The 20,500-nt window shown below is 48.7% G+C and overlaps 6 protein-coding genes and 1 non-coding gene across 7 annotated transcripts; all 7 read left to right on the top strand.

The window, feature by feature from the left end:
• Positions 1–131: 131 nt before the first annotated feature.
• On the top strand, positions 132–1,443 carry BO88DRAFT_343094 (uncharacterized protein; the record flags this gene model as incomplete). Its single annotated transcript, XM_025703169.1, has 2 exons — positions 132–866; positions 928–1,443. The coding sequence occupies 2 exons, from the start codon at positions 132–134 to the stop codon at positions 1,441–1,443; spliced, it is 1,251 nt and encodes a 416-aa protein (XP_025561745.1).
• Positions 1,444–2,439: 996 nt separating this feature from the next.
• Positions 2,440–4,080, top strand: BO88DRAFT_342814 (proline permease PrnB; the record flags this gene model as incomplete). Its single annotated transcript, XM_025703156.1, has 1 exon — positions 2,440–4,080. One exon carries the CDS (start codon positions 2,440–2,442, stop codon positions 4,078–4,080), a length of 1,641 nt encoding a protein of 546 aa, XP_025561744.1.
• A 1,159-nt stretch (positions 4,081–5,239) lies between these two features.
• On the top strand, positions 5,240–5,312 carry BO88DRAFT_t172. Its single transcript has one exon. It is a non-coding gene; the product is annotated as a tRNA-Lys (tRNA).
• Positions 5,313–5,691: 379 nt separating this feature from the next.
• Positions 5,692–7,665, top strand: BO88DRAFT_390876 (GMC family oxidoreductase; the record flags this gene model as incomplete). The annotated part of the gene is made up of 1 exon (XM_025704976.1): positions 5,692–7,665. The coding sequence occupies one exon, from the start codon at positions 5,692–5,694 to the stop codon at positions 7,663–7,665; it is 1,974 nt and encodes a 657-aa protein (XP_025561743.1).
• Positions 7,666–12,424: 4,759 nt separating this feature from the next.
• Positions 12,425–13,421, top strand: BO88DRAFT_436327 (uncharacterized protein; the record flags this gene model as incomplete). The annotated part of the gene is made up of 4 exons (XM_025709559.1): positions 12,425–12,446; positions 12,505–13,088; positions 13,174–13,211; positions 13,234–13,421. Exons 2-4 carry the CDS (start codon positions 12,658–12,660, stop codon positions 13,419–13,421), a joined length of 657 nt encoding a protein of 218 aa, XP_025561742.1. The 5' UTR covers positions 12,425–12,446; positions 12,505–12,657.
• Positions 13,422–15,820: 2,399 nt separating this feature from the next.
• On the top strand, positions 15,821–16,947 carry BO88DRAFT_464747 (uncharacterized protein; the record flags this gene model as incomplete). The annotated part of the gene is made up of 2 exons (XM_025711353.1): positions 15,821–16,296; positions 16,394–16,947. The coding sequence occupies 2 exons, from the start codon at positions 15,821–15,823 to the stop codon at positions 16,536–16,538; spliced, it is 621 nt and encodes a 206-aa protein (XP_025561741.1). The 3' UTR covers positions 16,539–16,947.
• A 2,115-nt stretch (positions 16,948–19,062) lies between these two features.
• BO88DRAFT_416310 (uncharacterized protein) lies at positions 19,063–19,650 on the top strand (the record flags this gene model as incomplete). The annotated part of the gene is made up of 1 exon (XM_025708245.1): positions 19,063–19,650. The coding sequence occupies one exon, from the start codon at positions 19,063–19,065 to the stop codon at positions 19,648–19,650; it is 588 nt and encodes a 195-aa protein (XP_025561740.1).
• Between the last annotated feature and the right edge of the window lie 850 nt (positions 19,651–20,500).

Raw genomic sequence — 20,500 nt, 5'->3', positions numbered from 1 at the left:
ACTCTGACTCTTTTCACAACACCAGATCTTTAGGCTGCACAGTAATGTCGCTGGACTAATTTATCGGTCTTCATTCTTTTGCAACTTCATAGCATCACATAACCCAAAGTCACTGGCAATACTCCCCCAACATGGGCCGACCGAAAGATCTTCCCCCATCCTATGAAGAGACTGTGGCTAGTGATCCCAATCTCCCCGCCGCCTCCCGGCCAGCACCACCACCTCCACCACCTGCAACCACCTTCTCCTTCCCTCATCTCCCCGAAGCCCCCATTCCTGAAAGTCAACCCTACCACAGCATCCACTCGGGCAACCGCGACTCTTCCACCGTCACCCTCGCTCCATCTCTCAGCGAAGATGCCTCGTCCCTGCACGCCCTCATCATCCAGCAAGCCGAGTTCCCGCCGCGACCGTACCTGACCGTGCGCGGTTCCCACACCGAGACCCGCCACGACCACCATCGCAAGGAAGATCGCAAGGAGACGATCGTGGACTTTGCCTTCAAGGTTGATCTCTACGGATACATAATACGCCACGAGCATGGAACCCCGCAGTATGGCGACGACGATGACTTGGGACTGGACCTGGACCCTACCCAGGATGGATGGCATGTGCTGAGTGTCGTGCGGGATAATGATACACGAAAGACCTACCGTGGGGGACGTTTCAAGTCAGAGACGTGGTCGGGCCGAAGGAAAGGGCCACTGGGACAGCGAATCCGACAGCGAGTGGGAGAGCGACTGCGCTCACGATTCGTGCAACTGGAGGAAGGCCTCGATCACGAGGCGGCCGGGTTGGTGCGACAAGATGAGGGCGGCCCTAGTTTGATGGGCTGGTGTGAGCGATACTGCGATGATCCGTCTTCTGTCAAATCGTGCGCTTCCCCAGGTAGTAAATATTTACCTACGGTATGCTGACTTGTGCAAGTTCAAATTCTCCCGCAGCATCGTCGGCTTCGATGGCTCTGTTCTGATCTCCTCATTGACATCCCATCTGCGCAGTCTGCAATACAGAGGCGATATCAGCATCACAGTTGACATGGCGAATCGCGATTTAATAGTATACAACCCCCACTGGGTGAACAAGCTACGCAACAATGCCTGGGTGTACTTTCTCTGTATCATCCTACAGGTGTGGATCCTCGCGTGGCCGATTATCTTTTTGCTCGAGCGTCGCTACGATATCGTCCGGTCGGTGTGGTATTTCTCGCGAGTTGAGGAGGGCGAAACGCGGTATGCGCGCCATCGCGATGAGGCCGCCATAGCGGATGAACTAGCTCCGGCGGTGACGCAGGCCGCGCTGGAGCGGAATCAGGAGGGGAGGATCCTGACAGCACCGGAGATGCAGCTGCTTGATTCATTGGGGAGGGAGAGACAAGAGCGTGGCGTGGTCGTGATGCAGTGGGATCGGTTCCTTGGATGGGGTGGTGATAATTACTCCTAGTTGCCGGCCGATAGCCGGTTGAGTGCTATCTGAGAGAGACAGTGCTTGGCCAATAAGCCATGGCTAGCCTAGCATGTATGTTACACCCGTCTTCGGTGTAGAGGTGTTATTGTCAGTGGCTGGTCTATTACTAGTCTATGGCCGGCATGTGAGCAGACATAGGCCAGAAGACTGGCAAAGATTGGCTCAGTATACTTCTTATCATATGAAACACATACCAAACTAAGCGAACCTGATCCGGTTCAACACCTGCATGGCGCATATGTACAACACCGGGTAGCTCCCCGAATAAAATGACAGTTTCTCGACCACCACCGAGCAGCCGGACCGGTGGCCGGACCGGTAGAAGGCGTTGGGAGAGCTTAAAAAGAGGGTTCAGGGGTATGAAGACCCTGGGCGAGGCTAGGATTTCGGCGATACGAGAGGAAGCGATAGCCAGCTGGACTGGGATAGGGCAGGACGAGACACGCTAGACAGAACCGAGGCACGGGACGCCACAGCAACCAGTCAGGGGAAGAGCTGCCACAAGGCTGCACCTCACCAGGAATCCTGCATATCCCTTCCGGTGGCCGGTTGAGGTGCGCATTGGCAAAGGAAGCGAGGTGAAAGAGTGGCTGATAAGCGTGTCTTGAGCCTGATGCACCATCACGCGAGCACCAATCACGCCCAGCAACTTAATTTCCCCCGCATCTTCTTATCTTGTCCCGTCTATTCCCAATTCATCTGGATGTCTCCGACCGTCATGAATCTAATGTATTTCACTGGTTAATGCCACTGACCGTCCCGGTTGCGGGGATTGTCCTACTGTAAGCGATGTCATGCCAAGGGCACGAGTGGTACGAGGACAGCGTTATGCTTTCCCGTTACTTATAACCAGGGCACGTCGCACGACGTTGCTCTTCCGTCACCTTGAGATGTCCACCACTTCACCCTCACCTCGCCTCCCTTCCCCTTCGCAGTGTCCCGTACACCATGGCCCCATCAGAGAAACCAGAAATGGCGTCCACATCACATCCGGACCCCGAGTCCGGCATCGCAGCCGGTGATCTGAAATCAGGTGCTTTGCATGAGATGATCGCGCGCGACCTTCTTGATGAACGATACAAGGTCACTCAGCGTGGCCTCAAAAACCGCCATGTCCAACTCATGGCCCTGGGAGGTACAATCGGTACCGGTCTCTTCGTCGGATCTGGTCAGGCTCTACATATCGGCGGTCCTCTTTCCCTCCTGCTCGGTTATATCTTCATTTCAGTCCTTGTCTTCTCCCTCGTCACTGGAATCGCGGAAATCGGCGCCTACATGCCCGTTCACGGTGGAACAATGAGCTATCATGGCTTTCGCTACGTCTCGCGCAGTATGGGGTTCGCAATGGGATATTTGTATTGGTACTCGCTGGGGATATTGGTGCCGTATGAGGTTGTCGCGGCTTCGATGGTCATCGATTACTGGCATCCGAACGTTAATCTGGCCGTCTGGATCACCATAATGCTCGTTGTTATCGTCCTTCTCAACTGTCTGCCGGTGGGCGTATATGGCGAAACCGAGTTCTGGTTCTCCGGCATCAAAATCATCACTCTGGTCGGCTTGCTGCTCTTGTCCTTCATACTCTTCTGGGGTGGAGGTCCCAACCGTCAACGCCTCGGGTTCCATTACTGGAAAGACCCCGGAGTCATGAACACCTACCTTGTATCCGGCGATGCCGGTCGCTTCGTCGGCCTTCTGCAGTGCATCGTCAAATCAGCCATCGCATTCATCTTCGCGCCCGAATTAGTCGTCATCAGTGGCGGTGAAATGGAATCCCCACGTCGCAACGTCCCCAAGGCCGCCCGTCGATACATCTACCGCCTCGTCATCTTCTACGTCCTGGCCGCCCTCGCCATCGGTGTCATCTGCTCCTCCAACGCCAAACAACTAACCGCCGGCTCCGGCACCGACGCCTCCTCCTCCCCCTTCGTCGTGGCGATCTCCAACGCCGGCATCCCCGTCCTCCCCAGCATCGTCAACGCCGCGATCCTCACCTCCGCCTGGTCCGCCGGCAACTCCTTCCTGTACATGTCCTCCCGCTCACTCTACTCCCTCGCCGTCTCCGGCAACGCCCCCAGCATCTTCAAAGCCTGCAACCGCTGGGGCGTGCCGTATTACGCCGTCGCCATCTCCTCCCTCTTCTCCCTCCTCGCCTACATGGCCGTCGGAAGCGGCAGTTACACCGTCTTCAACTGGCTCATCAACTTCACCAACACCTCCGGCTTCATCTCCTGGTTCTGCTGCAGTGTCGTGTACTTCCGCTTCAACAAAGCCGTTAAAGTGCAGGGCGTCGAGAAACCCTATTCATCGCGCATGCAGCCATGGGGTATGTACGTCGGTCTGGCGGGCTCGACCTTCCTCGCTCTGATCAATGGATTCACCTGCTTCTTCCCGTCCGAGTGGTCCGCGAGTAACTTCTTCACCGCGTATATCGGTATCCCCGCGTTCGTGCTGCTGTATGCTGTTCATCGCATCGTGTACTGGAGTGATCCGTGGGCGTGGAGGAGTGAGGAGGTCGATTTGCATACCGGGTTGAGGGAGATTATGGAGGCGGAGAAGCCCGAGAGGGTGAGGGATACGTGGTGGAAGAAGTTGGCGGTTTTGGTGGAGTAGGTGGGATGCCTCCTGGATGGTGGGGCTGGGGGTTTGCTAGGTTAATAGTTATTTAGCTAAATATCACCTCTCATGTTGAGTTCATATTCGTTCAAACTTCCCTAGAAACATCGTCTTTCATCGGTTGAAGTGGTATCATGAGAGGTATAAATATATGTAACTAGCCAACAACCATCGTGTCGATCGCATCGCAGACCGGTATATTATGCGTTCAAATTAGCCATGGGTATAAGAACATATTTTCGGACAATTTCATGCCAGACTTGCTGTATCAGAGCGTTGGGGATGAGTATATACCATAGGTAGGGCACAGATGTCGGGCCGAAAGGTGAATTGGCACACCTGCCTGATGCAAGTGCGTGTCGCGCCGGGACTGATTGGATGGTAAGATACATGGTTGGATTGGTAGCTAGCAGGGCCAATGAAATAGTAGGGTATATATATTCCGGTAATGAGGGCCCTTCTGCTACTGAAAAAGTGTTTGACTTTGGTTTATTGCTAACAAGGAAGATCAGTCAACCGTATAAACCTGGCCTTAGAGAAACAAGTTAGAACCTCCGATCAAAGGTTGGTACATACGGACCTAATTGACAATATGGAATTGAATCTAGACTTTGATGTATATCGTGGATGTTTGTGTTGTGTTTCGGCCGAAGGAAAATAAAGTTGGGAGTCGGGGTCATTGGTATGTCAGATATGAAGCCACAAAAGTAACGTGAGTCCACGCCGAGAAACCAATTGATGCAGTGGCTGCAATTTGTTAAGGATGATTCGTACAAATGTTATGATGTTTATCCGACATTGAGTTAGTGAGCGAGCAATTCCCGGAAAGTTGGAACAAACGGGTTGCATTGCAATCCAGGCCCAGCCCGAATTCCCCACAAAGGCAATATATGAAACTAGCCCTTGAGAGAAAAAGTTAATAGTGACAGTCAAATAGAGTAGGATATGAATGGCATCGAACCCGACTCGGCGCTCCTCATTCGGCACAAACCTTCAGCTTCCCCCTGCGCCCCACCCTTCCCCCGAACCCATAGATTAGGTTATGTTTCGCAGTGCCCACTATCATGACTCTCTGAGCCCCATGAAGTAGAAAACCCTGTTAGAACTGTCGCAAATGTTCATAGAGCAGCTTTGTGCATCTGCTTTCACCGAACTAGCCCGGCTAGCTCAATCGGTAGAGCGTGAGACTCTTAATCTCAAGGCTGCGGGTTCGAGCCCCGCGTTGGGCTTTCTTTTTTGCTTTTTTCACCCCTCGTCCCGTAAGACATCTACCGTACTACTAGAGACCATGACGGCTTTTCTTGTTGAGTATGAAAAGACCGGTCTTTATTCAATTGAAACTTTCGGCGCAGTGGGATTTCACCAAGCCTTTCTATTCTGACAACATGTACATGTCATATGGGGTCTGGCCATCAGCTATGAACATGCCACCGCTGGGCTTCAGACAATGGATAAGCCACTTGATCTTGGCTGAAGTAAAGGTCTGGAACGGTCTGCCTTTCTGTGGCTAGGATATAGAACATATATCGTCTACCTTGATTCATTCTAAACCAGTTCCTTAGCCAGCCTAATGCAAGATCACCCCCGCGTGCTGCCTTGACCTCCAACATGCAGCTGCTCTTCTTTGCTCCAGCTTTATTTCTCTCCAATGTCCTGGCAGAGCACTTCCAAGCCCCTCTGCAGCCCACTGAATTACTCTCCTCCGCCCCCAAAGATCACCTCCATGACGACCCCAATAGCAAATTAAAGATCAACACCATCCCCCACGGCATTACCGACGACCCCCGCATAATCCACAACCAAACCTTCGACTACATAATCGCCGGCGGGGGCCTCACCGGCCTAACTCTCGCCGCAAAGCTAATTTCGGAGAAGAAATACACCGTCCTAGTGATAGAAAGCGGGTTCTACGCCTGGGAATACGGACCCAAGATCGACGATCTGAACACCTACGGCCAGGTATTTGGCAGCAGCGTTGACCATGCCTATGAGACTAGTCCGCAGCTTGTCGGCAATGACGGGGAAACCGGTCTAGATAAGGACATTAGACTCGTTCGGTCAGGGAATGGGCTCGGAGGGTCGACACTAATTAACGGCGGATCGTGGACGAGACCCCACAAGTCGCAGCTGGATTCGTGGGAAAAGGTCTTTGGGAATACGGGGTGGAGTTGGGAAGCGCTGAAGGGGAAGATGGATGAGATTGAGGTGCCGAGGGACCCGAAGACGGATAATATTACGAAGGGGTCATTGCATAGCTTTGATGCTGAGTGTCATAATAAGGAGCCGGATAAGGGGAGGGTCAAAGTAGGGGCGAGGGATCGGGGGTATGGGTGGTCGCCGTTGATTGGGGCATTGATGGAGACAGTGAAGAAAACGTATAGTGGGGTGGTGAATCAGAAGGATCTGTGTTGTGGGGATCCTACTGGGGTGTCGATGTTTTTGAATACGCTCACTAATGAGCAGGTCCGGACGGATGCTGCGAGGTCGTGGTTGAAGCCGATTTTGGATGATCAGGAGTTGAGCCAGTATATTACTGTTTTGACGGGGGAGCTGGTTGGGAAGGTCCACTTGGATAATGGTGCGGCTTTGAGGACGGGGGCAAAGTGGCAGGCGAAGGGTGTGGAGTTCGGGGTGCATAAGAAGCCCGAGTGGAAGTGGGATGCTTGGGCTAGGAAGGAGGTCCTTCTGGCAGCCGGATCTACAATCTCTCCCCTTATCCTGCAGTGGTCTGGGATCGGTCCTAAAGCCTGGCTTGATGCGGCGGAGATCAAACAGAAGCTTGACCTTCCAGTGGGGTATAACCTGCAGGATCAAACAACTACTTCGGTAGTTACGAAGCCAAAGGAATCAGGTAACGGACAGGGTCAAGCAGCCTACTTTGCCACCTTTGCAGAAATCTTCGGCGACGAAGCTGAACAGATGGAAAAGATCCTGAATGACGAGAAAGAGCTCGACAAATGGGCAGACCACGCAGTCAAGGGCCACGGATTTCCCGACAAGGCCAACCTCCTGAAACAATACAAGAACTACCGAGACTGGCTCCTGACTGACAAAGTATCCTACGCCGAGCTATTCCTCGACACCGACAACAGCACACACTTCGACCTGTGGAACCTAATCCCATTCACCCGAGGATACGTCAAAATCCTAGATAACGACCCCTACCTCCGCAGCTTCGAAAACAACCCCCGCTACTTCGAAAACATCCTAGACTTGTACGGCCAAGCTGCTGCGACCCGGCTGGCACGGCAATTGACCAATTCGCATGACATGAAACAGTATGTGGACAAGGAGCAGGTGCCGGGGAGATATGTGCCACAGGGAGCGAATCTGAGTCAATGGGCCGATTATGTGAAGCAGAACTATTGTGCTAATTATCATGGGGTGGGGACTTGTTCCATGATGAAGAGGGAGCTTGGTGGTGTTGTTGATCCGGAGGCTAAGGTGTATGATGTCAAGGGGCTGAGGGTGGTGGATGGATCGATTCCGCCGACGCAGTTGTCGTCGCATGTTATGACGATTTTTTATGCCATGGCTGTGAAGATTGCGGAGTCGGTTATAAAGGATGCTGGGAAGACTTAGGGAGGAGTGATCGGAGATGATTGAAGACTGGAGTGGCTAGGATTATCAACTGTATTCAGCACAAAAATGACGAGGACCGAACAATCAAATTCGGGATGAAACCTTTTCTTGTGTTAATGCTTTTAGAAGGTGGAAGGATAAGCTATATAGGCTTCATAATCTCATTTAATAGTCGACAAGAGATAAACAAGGGGGTTTAGAAGTCTTGTAGATGGAAAATCGTCGCGACGATTAGATTCCTCAACCCTTGTATAATCACATGTGGCTGCCCCTCGAGCCAGTAGATATAAGTTGGCAACATCCGCCAGCCAAGCTGTTTGACGACGGGAATTAAAGACATACAAAAAAGTAGCCAGGGCCATTCCGTCCTGATTGCGGATTACACCTCACCTTGGCTGCACCTCCCAAAGGTTTATAAGAAGTACCGTGTCTGCTGTTTTGCTACGAGTCTGTAGGCTTCAACCTCGAGTATAGTTGGGAAGTCAAAGCTCAATGAAGAATATGAATCAACGAACACCTGAATGTCCAAGACCATGTTGACATGATGATCGATGCCTGATCTAGTCACCCAGCATGAGAAGATGCCTGAACAACGCTCCATAGCCGGTTCCGAACATACCCAAGCAGATGCTGAAAGAGTCGCGATAATCTCTCAAGAAGTGCCGAAAGAACAGCATTGAGGGCTTGCAGTCAGTGACAATGAGAAGGGCCTCATGGAAGAACTCAACGTCATGGACCCAAAGCACCCATACACAACAAAGGTACATACAAGATCCAAAGACTCAGGAGAATGGCAGAATAGGGGATGTAAAAGTTTCATTATAGTAGTACTACGAGCAAGAGACCTACGACATGTCCAAAACATATGCACCACAAGCACTATCTTCATCATTGACACAGTTAATTTGCATCCAATGGGCTCTCTTTTGCATAGGTTTGTCGAGGTTTAATGAGTTTTCTTCTTCGAAAAAAAGACGAAGAGAGGAAGGAATGTTGCCTGACTATAACCCCGACCAACAACCACTGTGGTTGTTCTGCGCATACATGCATTGGGTTGCGTTTGAAGTTGTCATCGAAGGATACCGATGGACGTTACTTTCATCTCACAAGCTTCTCGACTATCTTCATCAAATGAAGGATGAAGCTATACAGCAAGTGAACTATTGCAAACCTGTACTACGAACATCTCCGCGCTTGCGAACAGATAATTTCTCGATTTATATAGAACATGTGTCAGGAAAATATTTATTGGCTGATCAAAAGCAAAATGCGCTTAGGCTACAGCGTGGTAGATCCCCGTTTCTTGTTCCCAAGGCTTTGTGATGCCTGGAGTTCGGAATGAGGTCGCTGGTGGTTCGTTGCCTGGAAGCAGCATATTGGATTTTCTGTTAGCTCGGTCCCATCATGTTTACAGTACAGGAGTGGGCAGGGTTGAAAATGAATGTGCGATTGTGGAATGGCGGTTGCGGAACCTTGCACGGGAGTGAGAGGACCTGATCATTGACGTACACTGACTGGATAGAAAAGACACAGAGAACATTACCAGGTATTCATGAAGGCTTCTTTAAGCTATAGAACCATGATGTCCCCGCAGCAGCTGATCTTCTCATAATTTACCGTGTCGAGGTAATTGGAACAATAAGCCACCAGGCTACAACGTACTCAGAAAGCTCAATATCCCTGCAGTATGTCTATCGTTTGTTGGAACAATATACCCAGGCTTTGGCTTCAGCATGCAAATGTCTTTAGATCCAATGCAATGCGAACATGCCCCAACCAAAATATAGTACTAGAGATCAACGAAGTTATGATGCTTCTGAGTCTGATTAAGAGCCTACTAGATAGCCGATCTCGATGTCATTGGCAGGGCTGTACTCCATAAACATTTCAGCCGAAAGCAGGAACCAAAGAGACATGTGCGGACAGTTCACAAATCCAAAACAGGATTCAAAAGACTCGTGATTGACATTTTGAAAGGTCTATATAGAAGACATCATTCGATGCAACTGGAGACATGGACTCAAGTTCCAAGGTCAACAGAGAATATGCTGGGTGGGTGAAATCAGAGCCCCCATACAGGCTTGTTGTCTGGTGGCTGCATTCGAGCAGAGCTCTTGGAATCACCCTCGCCAAGTGGATTACACCTGCGTGCTACTATTTTAAGATCCACGGAAATACATATATCTTGTTGAATTGGAGATGGGGATGCAGAACCACGGCTGTGACAATGGTTCTGTCCTGACTTTACCCGGAAAGCTTTGCTCTGACGACCGGTATCCCTTATTCCTTCCAGCTCAATGGACGAGAGGGTGGAGTATACATAATGAGAGAAAGTTCTTCCCCAAACTAACCTACTTTTGGGGCGGGGGCTATTCTCGATGGTATCGCGTCACTCAGATGTTGGGTAGCCGAACATGACTGGGTCCTCTGTTGGAGGGATGTAAGAAGGACATCATCATGCCAGGAATCCCAGCGATCATGTGTGGATCTTGCATGATATGTTGTATTATTCTCATTGAGAAGAAAGCCAAAGGAAGTTTTGGGTGTGGGGTAAAATGGAAATGAAGGCGGCCTATTGCGTTTCTTCCTTTTATGAGCAACGTTTCGCAGACTTTGTCACCACAGGTATAGGAGACGAAAAAAGGCGATTGTTGGAAACACAACCTAAGCAGCAGAATAGGTCAAACATGGATATCGGAAGGGTCTGCAACTGGAAGAAACCAAGCAATGCTACAAGGGGCTGGTGTTCCTTTCCAGAACAGGACCTCCCCAACTTACTAATATTGACTTAGTGGGGCATGTGGGGGTCACACCTATTTTCCCTCCCGCACCGGACTATAATTTTAATTTGTGCTTCACTCCGGACCGCCACATCTGATCACCCGCACAGACTTGGACCCACAGAATAGCACCATGCTTGCTTAGAAGCATGCGATAATGCTGGCTCCAGGTGTGCAGCATGCATCTGCCGACTGGCTGGGGTAGCAATTGATGGCGAATTTACATCATTTCTCACATCAATCACCAGCCTTATTGGACTAGCTCGCATACTCACCCTTAGCACAAGCTTCATGTCTCCTGTGGGCTGCAAGCAGATACTCAAGTTAACCAGTATCAGTGTGTTCCTCGAAAAATATGTCATATGAAGTTTTGCTACAGCGATTTGTCAATTTTCGCTGTCCTCTATGTTCCTGACGCCAGACGGTGTCCCTATAGCCACAATTAGATAGTCATAAATTGGTTGTGTATATCTGCTGCACCGCAGATGGCCAGCCACAGTACACAAACGAGACTTCCCAACGTGTTGATGTTGTGACAATCCCATAATACGTTAGTGCTTGCTGTGTGGGCCTCAGCAAGGCCAGAAATCACCAAAACTCCCACCATACTGTAAACGTTTAGTCGCCTACTCGCACCTATGGTCTTCATAATTGTGCATCAGAGTTACGTAAGGTATACAGAGCATAATGGTATTTAGCCTGAGGCAGGAACAGCTGCAGCGCAGCGGAAATTGTGCTGCCTACCACTGCAACTCCCACACACAGTAAGAATTTAGATAATCAAATACTTACTACTATGTTCATGAATAAGTCCCAAGCAGCTTGAAGCGTAAGAATATCTGCGTATCATTCATCGGAGGGAGAGCAGACTCTTGTTTGACCGATACGCCGCAATTCGGCAGAATTTCCTGGGTTAGTTGCAGGGCCCACGAGTAGCATCATATCGACTGTGTCATATCCACAACATGTAAGACCATGAGGTTACAGTTTTTTGTCTGTTCACGGGTTATGGGATTGGTTCTAGACTTGGTCGGCGTTCAGGATCAACACCCGCACAACGTGTAAAGAATCGATCCAGGAAAGCGAATCATCAACAAAGGCGAGCAATACCTTGATCACTCGCCCGTCTGCGGACCCATGGTTCCTAGTAATTATGCTCTCAGGTACACCGGTCCCAGGTCCCGCCAGATCATACGTATTTCAGCCCTTACCAGTAAGAGTAACGACAATCGGGGATCTCTCACTAGCGAAGCGGTAGGCTCCTTTTGCTCAAAAGGATTGCCTACCCTGCACAACCGTCCTCTTATATTCGCTGCACCCTCAAGGAAGCGCCCACTTCAGTGTAAGCCTGCGCCTCGCGCCAGGGGACATTTCATGCGCAGGCTTACGCCACCCCAGTCAAAAAATTTGCCATGGTGATTTGCAGGACAGTTTACTACGATGGTTTCAAGGTCCTTGTCAGCGGGTGCCTTATCCACCTCCAATACTTGCACCTAAACTTACCTGTCACGTCCGAGGAATCGGTTCTTGTCTTCTTCCTGATATTTCCTGTATAGGCAGTAGATATATTCAAGTTGATTCTATAACAACATAATTTCCCTCTATTATTGGGGTGACAATAAATCGTAAAAAGCATTTAGATTCCTAAGAGTACTATTATGAATTTAGAGTCAGCATCGTCACTTACTTGGTCCGAGCAAGTCGCTTGACTGGTGAATCAGTTGCGACACGTTATTATAGTTAATCGAGTTGTTTTTTAGATGTTCAGTGTCTTTTCTGTACGTATCTGTTATGGTAAGGTCGTCCGTTAGCCTGGGGCAGTACTTAATTGCGGGCGGTGTGTAAATATCCCATCAAGATCGGGAAGGTGTGGAGCCGGACACTCGGTTTCGTAGGTTTTCGAGTCCGCCATCAGATTCTGGCTTCGGTGGCTTGGGGTTTTTTCAGTCGGTTGTCAGTCGAATCCATCCGTTGGAAACTGGAACAGGAAACTGGAACACAGTATATAGATCCTCTGAATTTCCCCTGCTAACATCTTGCACTGCTAAGCAGATAGTAGAGTTTCTATTCCCACGACAGTCTTGTTCAAGTATTTCCCAGCTCTCCTTTACTTCCGTCTGTTACTTCCATCAAGCCTTTAGCGATTCTTTTCTACAAGCCTTGTTCATTTCCGGGTTTACTCTACTTACTTAATACGACAACCTCTTTCCAAATGCAGAACGTCCCGGTCGACAATTCGAGTCCCAGCGGGAATGCTGGTTATGTCAGCCATACTGCTACTACCGTACCAGCCACACATCAGATTCAACCTGCAACAAGCCTTGGTCAACAACCAGGTAACAATGCGTACTTCAGCTCAGTACAAGTAGTAGACCCAGCAGCGGCATTCCCATTCAACATCGACCCAGTCAACCAAAATCTTACTGGCTATCCGACCGCTATGGCCCCGCCCCCTGCCATTAACAACTTCGACCCCAGTCAGCTTGCTCTTCCATTAGATGCGTACCAGCCACGAGTGGAGTTTCCAGAACACTTCTTTGTGAACCATCAACCCATGGCTCCCCTGCCGGAAGCTGCTGCGGGCCTATCCGCTCTGGCCCATGGCACAGACAGAAATCTCAGGCAACAGCCTCCGAGTATGACGTAAGTACGGAAACTCAAGTACTTAACATAGTAGTTGATACTTTTCTACAATGATCCAATTCTAATGATGAAAGATGCGATACAGACCCCGAGATGCACCACTTCTCTGCAAATGGGAAGGCTGTACGCATGTAGGAACCTTTAGCCGGAAAGAAGAGTTGTTTCGACATGTCAAAAACATCCATATCACTCCTCGGTCTTTCCCTTGCGAACTTTGCCATCGGCGATTCAACCAAGCGTACAATAGGACAGCCCATATGCGCAGTCGGCATTGGGTGGAATGGCCTTCGGGAATGTATCGTGCGTGAAGCTGAAGGATTGGCTCGTACCTGATGTCTTTCTTTCTTTTCGGGATTTTTTTTTTTTTTTTTTTTTTTCCTTTCCCGGTTCCCTTTTTTTTTTTTTTTTTTTTTTTTTTTTCTTAATTACATTTCGGGACTAGAGCATTTTAGATCATGTATAAATAATAAGGAGCACCGTTCCTAGTACTGCGCTAGCTGTGAACCGCGATCGGTGCCTTGCATATAAGGTCGCCATCTGGGGATGTGGGTATTGTTAGCACTTAGCACATAATGGAGACATGAGTTTTGACTGTTAGTGTGACCAAAGAAAGAAAAAAAAAGTAGAAAAAGTAGGAAAAAGAGAAAAACAAGAAAAAGAGAAAAAATAAAGATAGAAAAGATACAAAAAAAAAAAAAAAAAAAAAAACCCCTCTTGGGAAGAAAAACATTGAGATCACCCAGAGTCTTGCTTCCACCTTCATGCGCCCGTGACAAACCGAACGCCAAGTAAAGGTGAAGATATCTTCTCCGCGACATACTCTACGTAATGAGAGAACATCGCTGGGCTGGAACCGTTCAAGAGGTTAAGCCCCTAGGCCATCTTCAGTCCATCCAGATCCAGAACTCAACAGCAAATCTAGGTCTGATCGGAAAGTGCACGGGGTGAACCATCCGGCTTGGTGACCAGTCTAGGTCTAAGCCGGGTAATTGGTTTTGGGGGTGAGATGGAGGGAAGAAGGGCTGAGGCCCAACACCGCACTCCAATCTGGCGCGACGTGTTGGATTTGACATGCAGGTAATCCGGATAATTGTTGTTTTTTTCCTAATACGGATTTCAACTGTCAATTTCCAGACCACTCGTCGTCGTGCGTGAGGAAGATGATCCTGGTACGTGCATAATAGTGGGCCTCCTATCAGCCAATATTTATCTCCCATTCCAACTGTACACGTAGTGTCGCGCCCCAAAGAGCGAGTCATAGGTGTTAAAGAGGGTAGATTGACCGGCGGGCGTCGAGTATAAGGCAAAAGGACGAGAACGAGGTCCCGAAGTGTGGCAGGAGTGTTCCCACTGAATCAAACGGTGGGCCTATCATGGCGGGACTTATGTCAAGTAATTCGGGTGCCGGGGCGTTAGCTAGCCCAGTAGTTATGGGTACCTAACGAGCGGTGAGAGCGCAGGTACAAACTGCGTACAATAATCATTCTCACAGTCTCACTCTTATTTCCATTGTCGTCCTTCCCTTTTTTCCCGGCTTCCCTGTTTCCATTTTGTCTTTATTTTTTTATTTTATTTTTTTTCCTATTCTTATTTTCCCCCTTTTTCCAATTTTTTTTTCCATTTTTATTTCCATTTTTGTTTTTTCCAACTTTTTTTTTTTTTTTTTTTTTTTTTTTTTTTTTTTTTTTTTTTTTTTTTTCTTTTTTTTTTTTTTTTTTTTTTTTTTTTTTTTTTTTTTTTTTTTTTTTTTTTTTTTTTTTTTTTTTTTTTTTTTTTTTCAATTTTATTTTTCCAATTTTCTTTTTTCGATTTTTAGTTTTTCGATTTTATTTTTTTCTATACCATTTTAAATGGAAGATGCTGCTGAGGCCCTGCTTAGAATCTACTGTATGCGGATAATGTTGGATCTGGGCAACAGGTTACTTACTACGACTGCTATAGAAGACGCCCAGGCAAGTGCCAGGGGGTCACTAGTAGGAGTAGTAGGAGTAGTAGGAGGAGTAGGAGGAGTAGTAGGAGTAGTAGGAGTAGAAGGAGTAGTAGGAGTAGTAGGAGTAGTAGGAGTAGTAGGAGTAGTAGGAGTAGTAGGAGTAGTAGGAGTAGTAGGAGTAGTAGGAGTAGTAGGGAGGAGTAGGGAGGAGTAGGGAGGAGTAGTAGTTTGGATTACCAGATTTCAGCGCTGCCAGGGCGCTCTTGCAGGACCCTATTCCCACCCTGATTGTCCCTCGTAATCTTACAGTATCTCCATACCGCGGGTCTGCTCATCCTCGTGATTGGCCCCGGGCCCCTAACGGCATGACGAAGAAAATGAATACACCAACAACAAGAGATGAAGAACGAAGAACAGCTCAATAGATTTACGTCTTCACCGCTCAGGCGCGACGGGCTGAGCCCAAGGCGTAATGGCAGGCTTCGCCCTGGCTGCACACGATTTAGGGTTAGTTCTGGATTTCAACAGGCCTTCAAATCAACACATCAACTTCTGTAGTTGTGGTGGGATAGCAGTCACCAAGAAACTCCAATCCCTGGGCAGATTTCCATAAGAAAATGAAAAAAACTAACTGGCTGACCAGCGAAGATGACGTATCAAAAGGCAGCATTGATTAGATAACTGAAATGAACCCATGGTGCTGGCGCGATACGCATAGTACTTAAACCCAGGGATTTCCGAGTCTCAATCGTATCACACTTGTCTACCAAGTAGCGACTGGTCTATATCCAAAGTCTTTAATATGCCTGAGGCTCCTAACAACAGTCCCTTTTCAAGGGCGAGTCGAGGCTCATCGTTCGCTCCTTCAACAACCCATCCTCTCAGAGCACCGCTATTGACCGACGACGCTGACCTCAATATGGGTCACCAGGGCCATAATCCCTCTTATTTGATGGCACCTACAATCTTCTTCAATACCACAGCTCCAAATAGCAACCATGGGGATGTCCAAGTCCACACAGACCATCAGATCTTCTGGCCAAGCGATGGACCAGCAATGTACCTGGCGCCGCCGATGCCAGCAACAATTCCAGGTAGCATGCAGAGCAACACTCATAACCACCCCAATACAGACATTTATCAATTTCCCACCAACCTAGCACCGGAATCATATTTCGGGTCTTTCGATAACGTGGATCATGCGAGTGTGGGGGTGGGATCACCAAAACCGGGCCCGGGATCGATGCTGCAGATGCAGGGGGATATTTCTGAGCCAAGGTATGTTATAAGTCTTGAGATCGCCTCAGGACAGAGCCGACAAACCTCTAGACAAATTGGTTCATATTGTACGTGGCCGGGTTGCACATATACCCAGCCTTTCCGACGGCCAGGAGACCTGGCGAGACATAGGCGAACCATTCATGAAAACCCTCAAGCCTACCAGTGTCCAGAGTGTCGGCAGCGGTTCAACCGCAACGATAACATGCTTGAACATCGGCGGAGGGCTCATTGCTGTCTGAATCTGGCAACGAGGCGTCACTAAAGGCTCTATTTTCCTTGCTGTCAGTGGCTGGCCTTCCATGACATTTGGGGGTGGGACGTTAGAGTATATTTTTTTTTTCGTGATATGTTTTCTTATCCTTTTCCTTATTTTTTGTGAACTTTGTCTCAAATTTTTGCGGGAATACCCTGGTGTTGTATACCACAGGCGGCGTTGCTCATTGCATGATAGAGTGCACTGCAGCCCTTCCGTTTTGCGGGCCTCCGACGCACGTTTTAGTTCCTACTTGCATCTGATTTCTTATTCATCTTCTTGGCTGTGGTTTTATTGAGCGCAATCTGTGGCCATAATAGTCTCATACGTCATGCGGGATTGTATTACCCATCTCAATACTGGTTTCGGGTTTCTTTGTATCTGGTTCTTTCGATGCGTGCACGTCTTTCATTATGGGGTGGGGTTGTTATAGAGTTGTCTTCATCACATAATTGCTGTCATTTTAGAGATGCCGACGATTAGTTGGCACATTCAAAATATAAGGACATATATTCTGGAATCAAACATGAGCGCATTTGTAGCTAGAGGTCTCTGGCTGCGAAGGCAACTCATTGACAGTTGGGAATGGGAAAGAGAGAGGCTGGCGGGGTGAGATAGGAGAATTCTTTTTCCGTGACTTGGACGCTCTTGGGCACATGACCAGTACTGCATAGGCTTGTAGCCACAGCCTCATAATCGTGATCTCTGTGGCTCGGACAAGACAGCTACCACCTATTCTTCACCTTGCATACTTTTAGTTCCCAATAATTCTGACCTGGTCTACCGTGTTTTCAATCCGTGGATAAAATGATACTTCGGCTAACAGTACAGGAACTGCGGGTTGCCAATCACCCAATCATACAATAGAGCGGTCTTGAGGACGATTCATTAGCTGGGACGCATGTCACGTGTAGGATGACAAAGAGTTCACAGTTTCTTGTAATCTTTTGCTCTTCTCGTCCTTTTCTTTTCTTTTCTTTTCTTTTCTTTTCTTGGTTGGGTATTATGTGTTTTTAGGGGTTATTTCTCCTCAGATCAGTGCTAAAAAGCGGTTAGTATCAGTTAGCTACTCATGAGAAGTGGGTATCGCAGTTAGACAGGTCCTAGTTATCGGTGCCTTGCGCTGATGTCAGAGATAGGCCAACCACTGTAAACAATGACATTATATCATCACAAACTACGGATGTATAGCTGTAGATCTTATACCCATACAAACTACTGCAAGGGCATCCAACCAGCTCAGTCAAATATTTCGAAATAAACTTCATTTACACTTCCACCTGCTGGAACAGGTCATTGGCACGGCACGGCATATCGGGTAGAAATCTAATTGGTCTGCCCATGTTTCTGGGTGGCTTGAAAAGTACCGACGAAGAGCAAATGGAGGGACGTCCTAGCTCCGCACGGCGGTCCCATCGATGCGGGGTCATTAAGCAACTAATTGGGGCTGGAGTTCAGGGTCGATCAACGGACTGATGTGCAGCCAAGGCTTCGAAGGAATAGGTAAGCCTCTAGCATGAATATTGAACGAAGAGAAGACTCCAGAAATGCAAGTTCCTAACCAGTAGCTGTTGGAACCGTTGCATGGTCTAGCCCGCTATGTCCGTTGCGTCATGGCCATGGCTACATAAGACGGGATGAGCTACGCCACGTCGGAGCCGATGCCTGCGACATATTGTGCCTTGGGGGGAGCCGCCGTTCACCGTCAAAAGTGCTCAGGACCCTGGACTAGACCGAATTTGTATTTAGCTTTCGTATCCCCAGAAGATGGGGTGGGTGCCTTATGAAAACACTCGATTTAGCTGATCAGTGCTATGATGGCAACTAGATACTATAACATTTGAATGGCAGAAGAGCGACCATTGAATCACAGCCAAATGACCAAATGCCAATCCAAACAAATTAGATGGTCCAAAAGGTGCGAATAAATGGGTTGTAGGTTAACTTCCTTTCTGATGTCTCCGTACACAAAGATACGCCGAACCATGTCGGCCAGGGTGTCAAACCTTGAACACTCTTCTTCCCATCCATCACTGCAGCCGCTGGTAGTTGGGTATCATTTCTGAACCGTGGCGGTGCTTCTTCGGCCATGAAAGTTGCGTGGACCCGTGAGCCTCAGATGCAGCTTCCTTCGGTGCCCTGGCTACTGAGAGGGCCAGGGTGCCACTTCATAGGCCGTTCAGGTTACACCACCCACCTTTCCTTCGACTTGAGACAGCCCGCATCAACGTACACAATTCCCACTACTGAGCCCCGAGCAATGATTGGCTACTGCGGAGGTGGAAGAGAGGCCTGGAGTGGGAGGGGGTACCTTTTCCACCCACACTGGCCGAAGAAACCTCAGCTTCGGTCAGAGCAAGAACGTGAGGAGCTGATATCTGCCCTCTGTTGCTTCCAGCTTCTAGTCATTTATTTCGTTCCAACCACCCGAGTTGACCTTCTATCTCCAAGGCCCCTCCGACTCGTATCATAACCCCCCGAGAAGCCTACGAAGGCGTGTCGCGTCCATCATGGAGCGACTTCTCTTTCCTTGGCCCACCAGCCTCACTGACAGCCCCACGCTCACTGATATCTCCGATTTTGGTTATCCTGATGAGACCGATCGCTATCAGAATACCACTGCGCAACCCGTCGCTGCTTCTGCAGGTCCGATGAGCTATGATGCCGATATCTCAATGCTCCAGGATAGTGTCAACCTGCCTAGCTCTCAGGTAGCATCATACCAGCCAGCTATGGCAGGAAACAATGCTTCTTTCTTGCAGAACCCCGTTGGCCAGTATCCCTATCCTGAACCCAGCAACTACCAGCATAATGCCTGGGTCAATCAGCAGCAGCCGCAATTGTCCAATGTTGCATTCCAAACAGTTGCGCAGTTGGGGATGCAGAATACTGGGTTCGCCAACTACCAGATCAACACCCCGGTCAACCAGCAGCAGCCGGAATTGTTTGGTGGCGTCTTTGAATCCGTTTTGCAGATGGGTATGCACAACCACGTGGATGAACTGACTGATGGCATTATTGGGTCTGTTAATGATGACATGATCGAACCAAGGTATGTCACTCGAAATCGACAGGCTCATGGCGCCCCTTATACATGACCTGACTGCATGTTAGCGAGATTGACCTGCGATGTCATTGGCCGGGCTGCACGAGGGAGGACCCTTTCGGGAGGGTACAAGAACTCTATCGACACATTACAACCCTTCATATCCATCCAGGGAGGTATCAGTGTCCGCATTGCCTGAGGCGGTTCAACCGAAAGGATAACATGTCTAAACATGTAGAGCGGAGAAACCTGGGTGTTTGTGTTTCAGAAAAGGTAAAGTAGTTCAACCATACTGCGGTTTCAAATAGGAAGTTGGTTATCTCTCAAGAACACTCTTGCTTTCTCACCCGATCATACTCCTCTGCAGCTCTTTCTTGCCCATGTTTCTGCTAGGGGAGGTGACCCTGTTATCAATACCGGTCGGGTTATACCCAGTGTTCGAACTTCCTCGCTGTTGGATGGTTATCGTTGCATAATAGTCAGCTAACATGTTTCTGCAGAAGAGGAAGAGCAACAGAGTGCGGCGAAATCGTGGGAATACAATCCGTGGTGAAGACAAAGGAAAGGGGCATAGTGCCATATTATCCTGAACGAGCTGGGTTGCACGAGGCATAAGAAAGCCATTTTTGGTGAGATGTGTCACACGAAGTAGCACAATCCAGCGGGGTTAGACACCAAATATCTTCCGTTGCAACTTTCGGAGGATATATGCCACATTCGCACATGAGCCACAGAATTTTCTTATGTCTCAGGGTTTCCTTTTTCTCTTTTACTGTTCCCCGACAACAAGTTGCTTAATTAGGTTGTTCTTGCCTTCTTGATTGTCATTGACTGGAACAGGGAGTTGAATATGAAATTGATCGTTCATCTTGATTGATACTGAATTTTTCCTTTGAGTCATA

The sequence above is a fragment of the Aspergillus vadensis genome, assembly GCF_003184925.1.
Source record: "Aspergillus vadensis CBS 113365 unplaced genomic scaffold BO88scaffold_15, whole genome shotgun sequence".
Taxonomy (NCBI): Eukaryota; Fungi; Ascomycota; class Eurotiomycetes; order Eurotiales; family Aspergillaceae; genus Aspergillus; species Aspergillus vadensis.
Note: the sequence above shows the minus strand (reverse complement) of the source record. Positions and strands in the feature narration are given on the sequence as shown.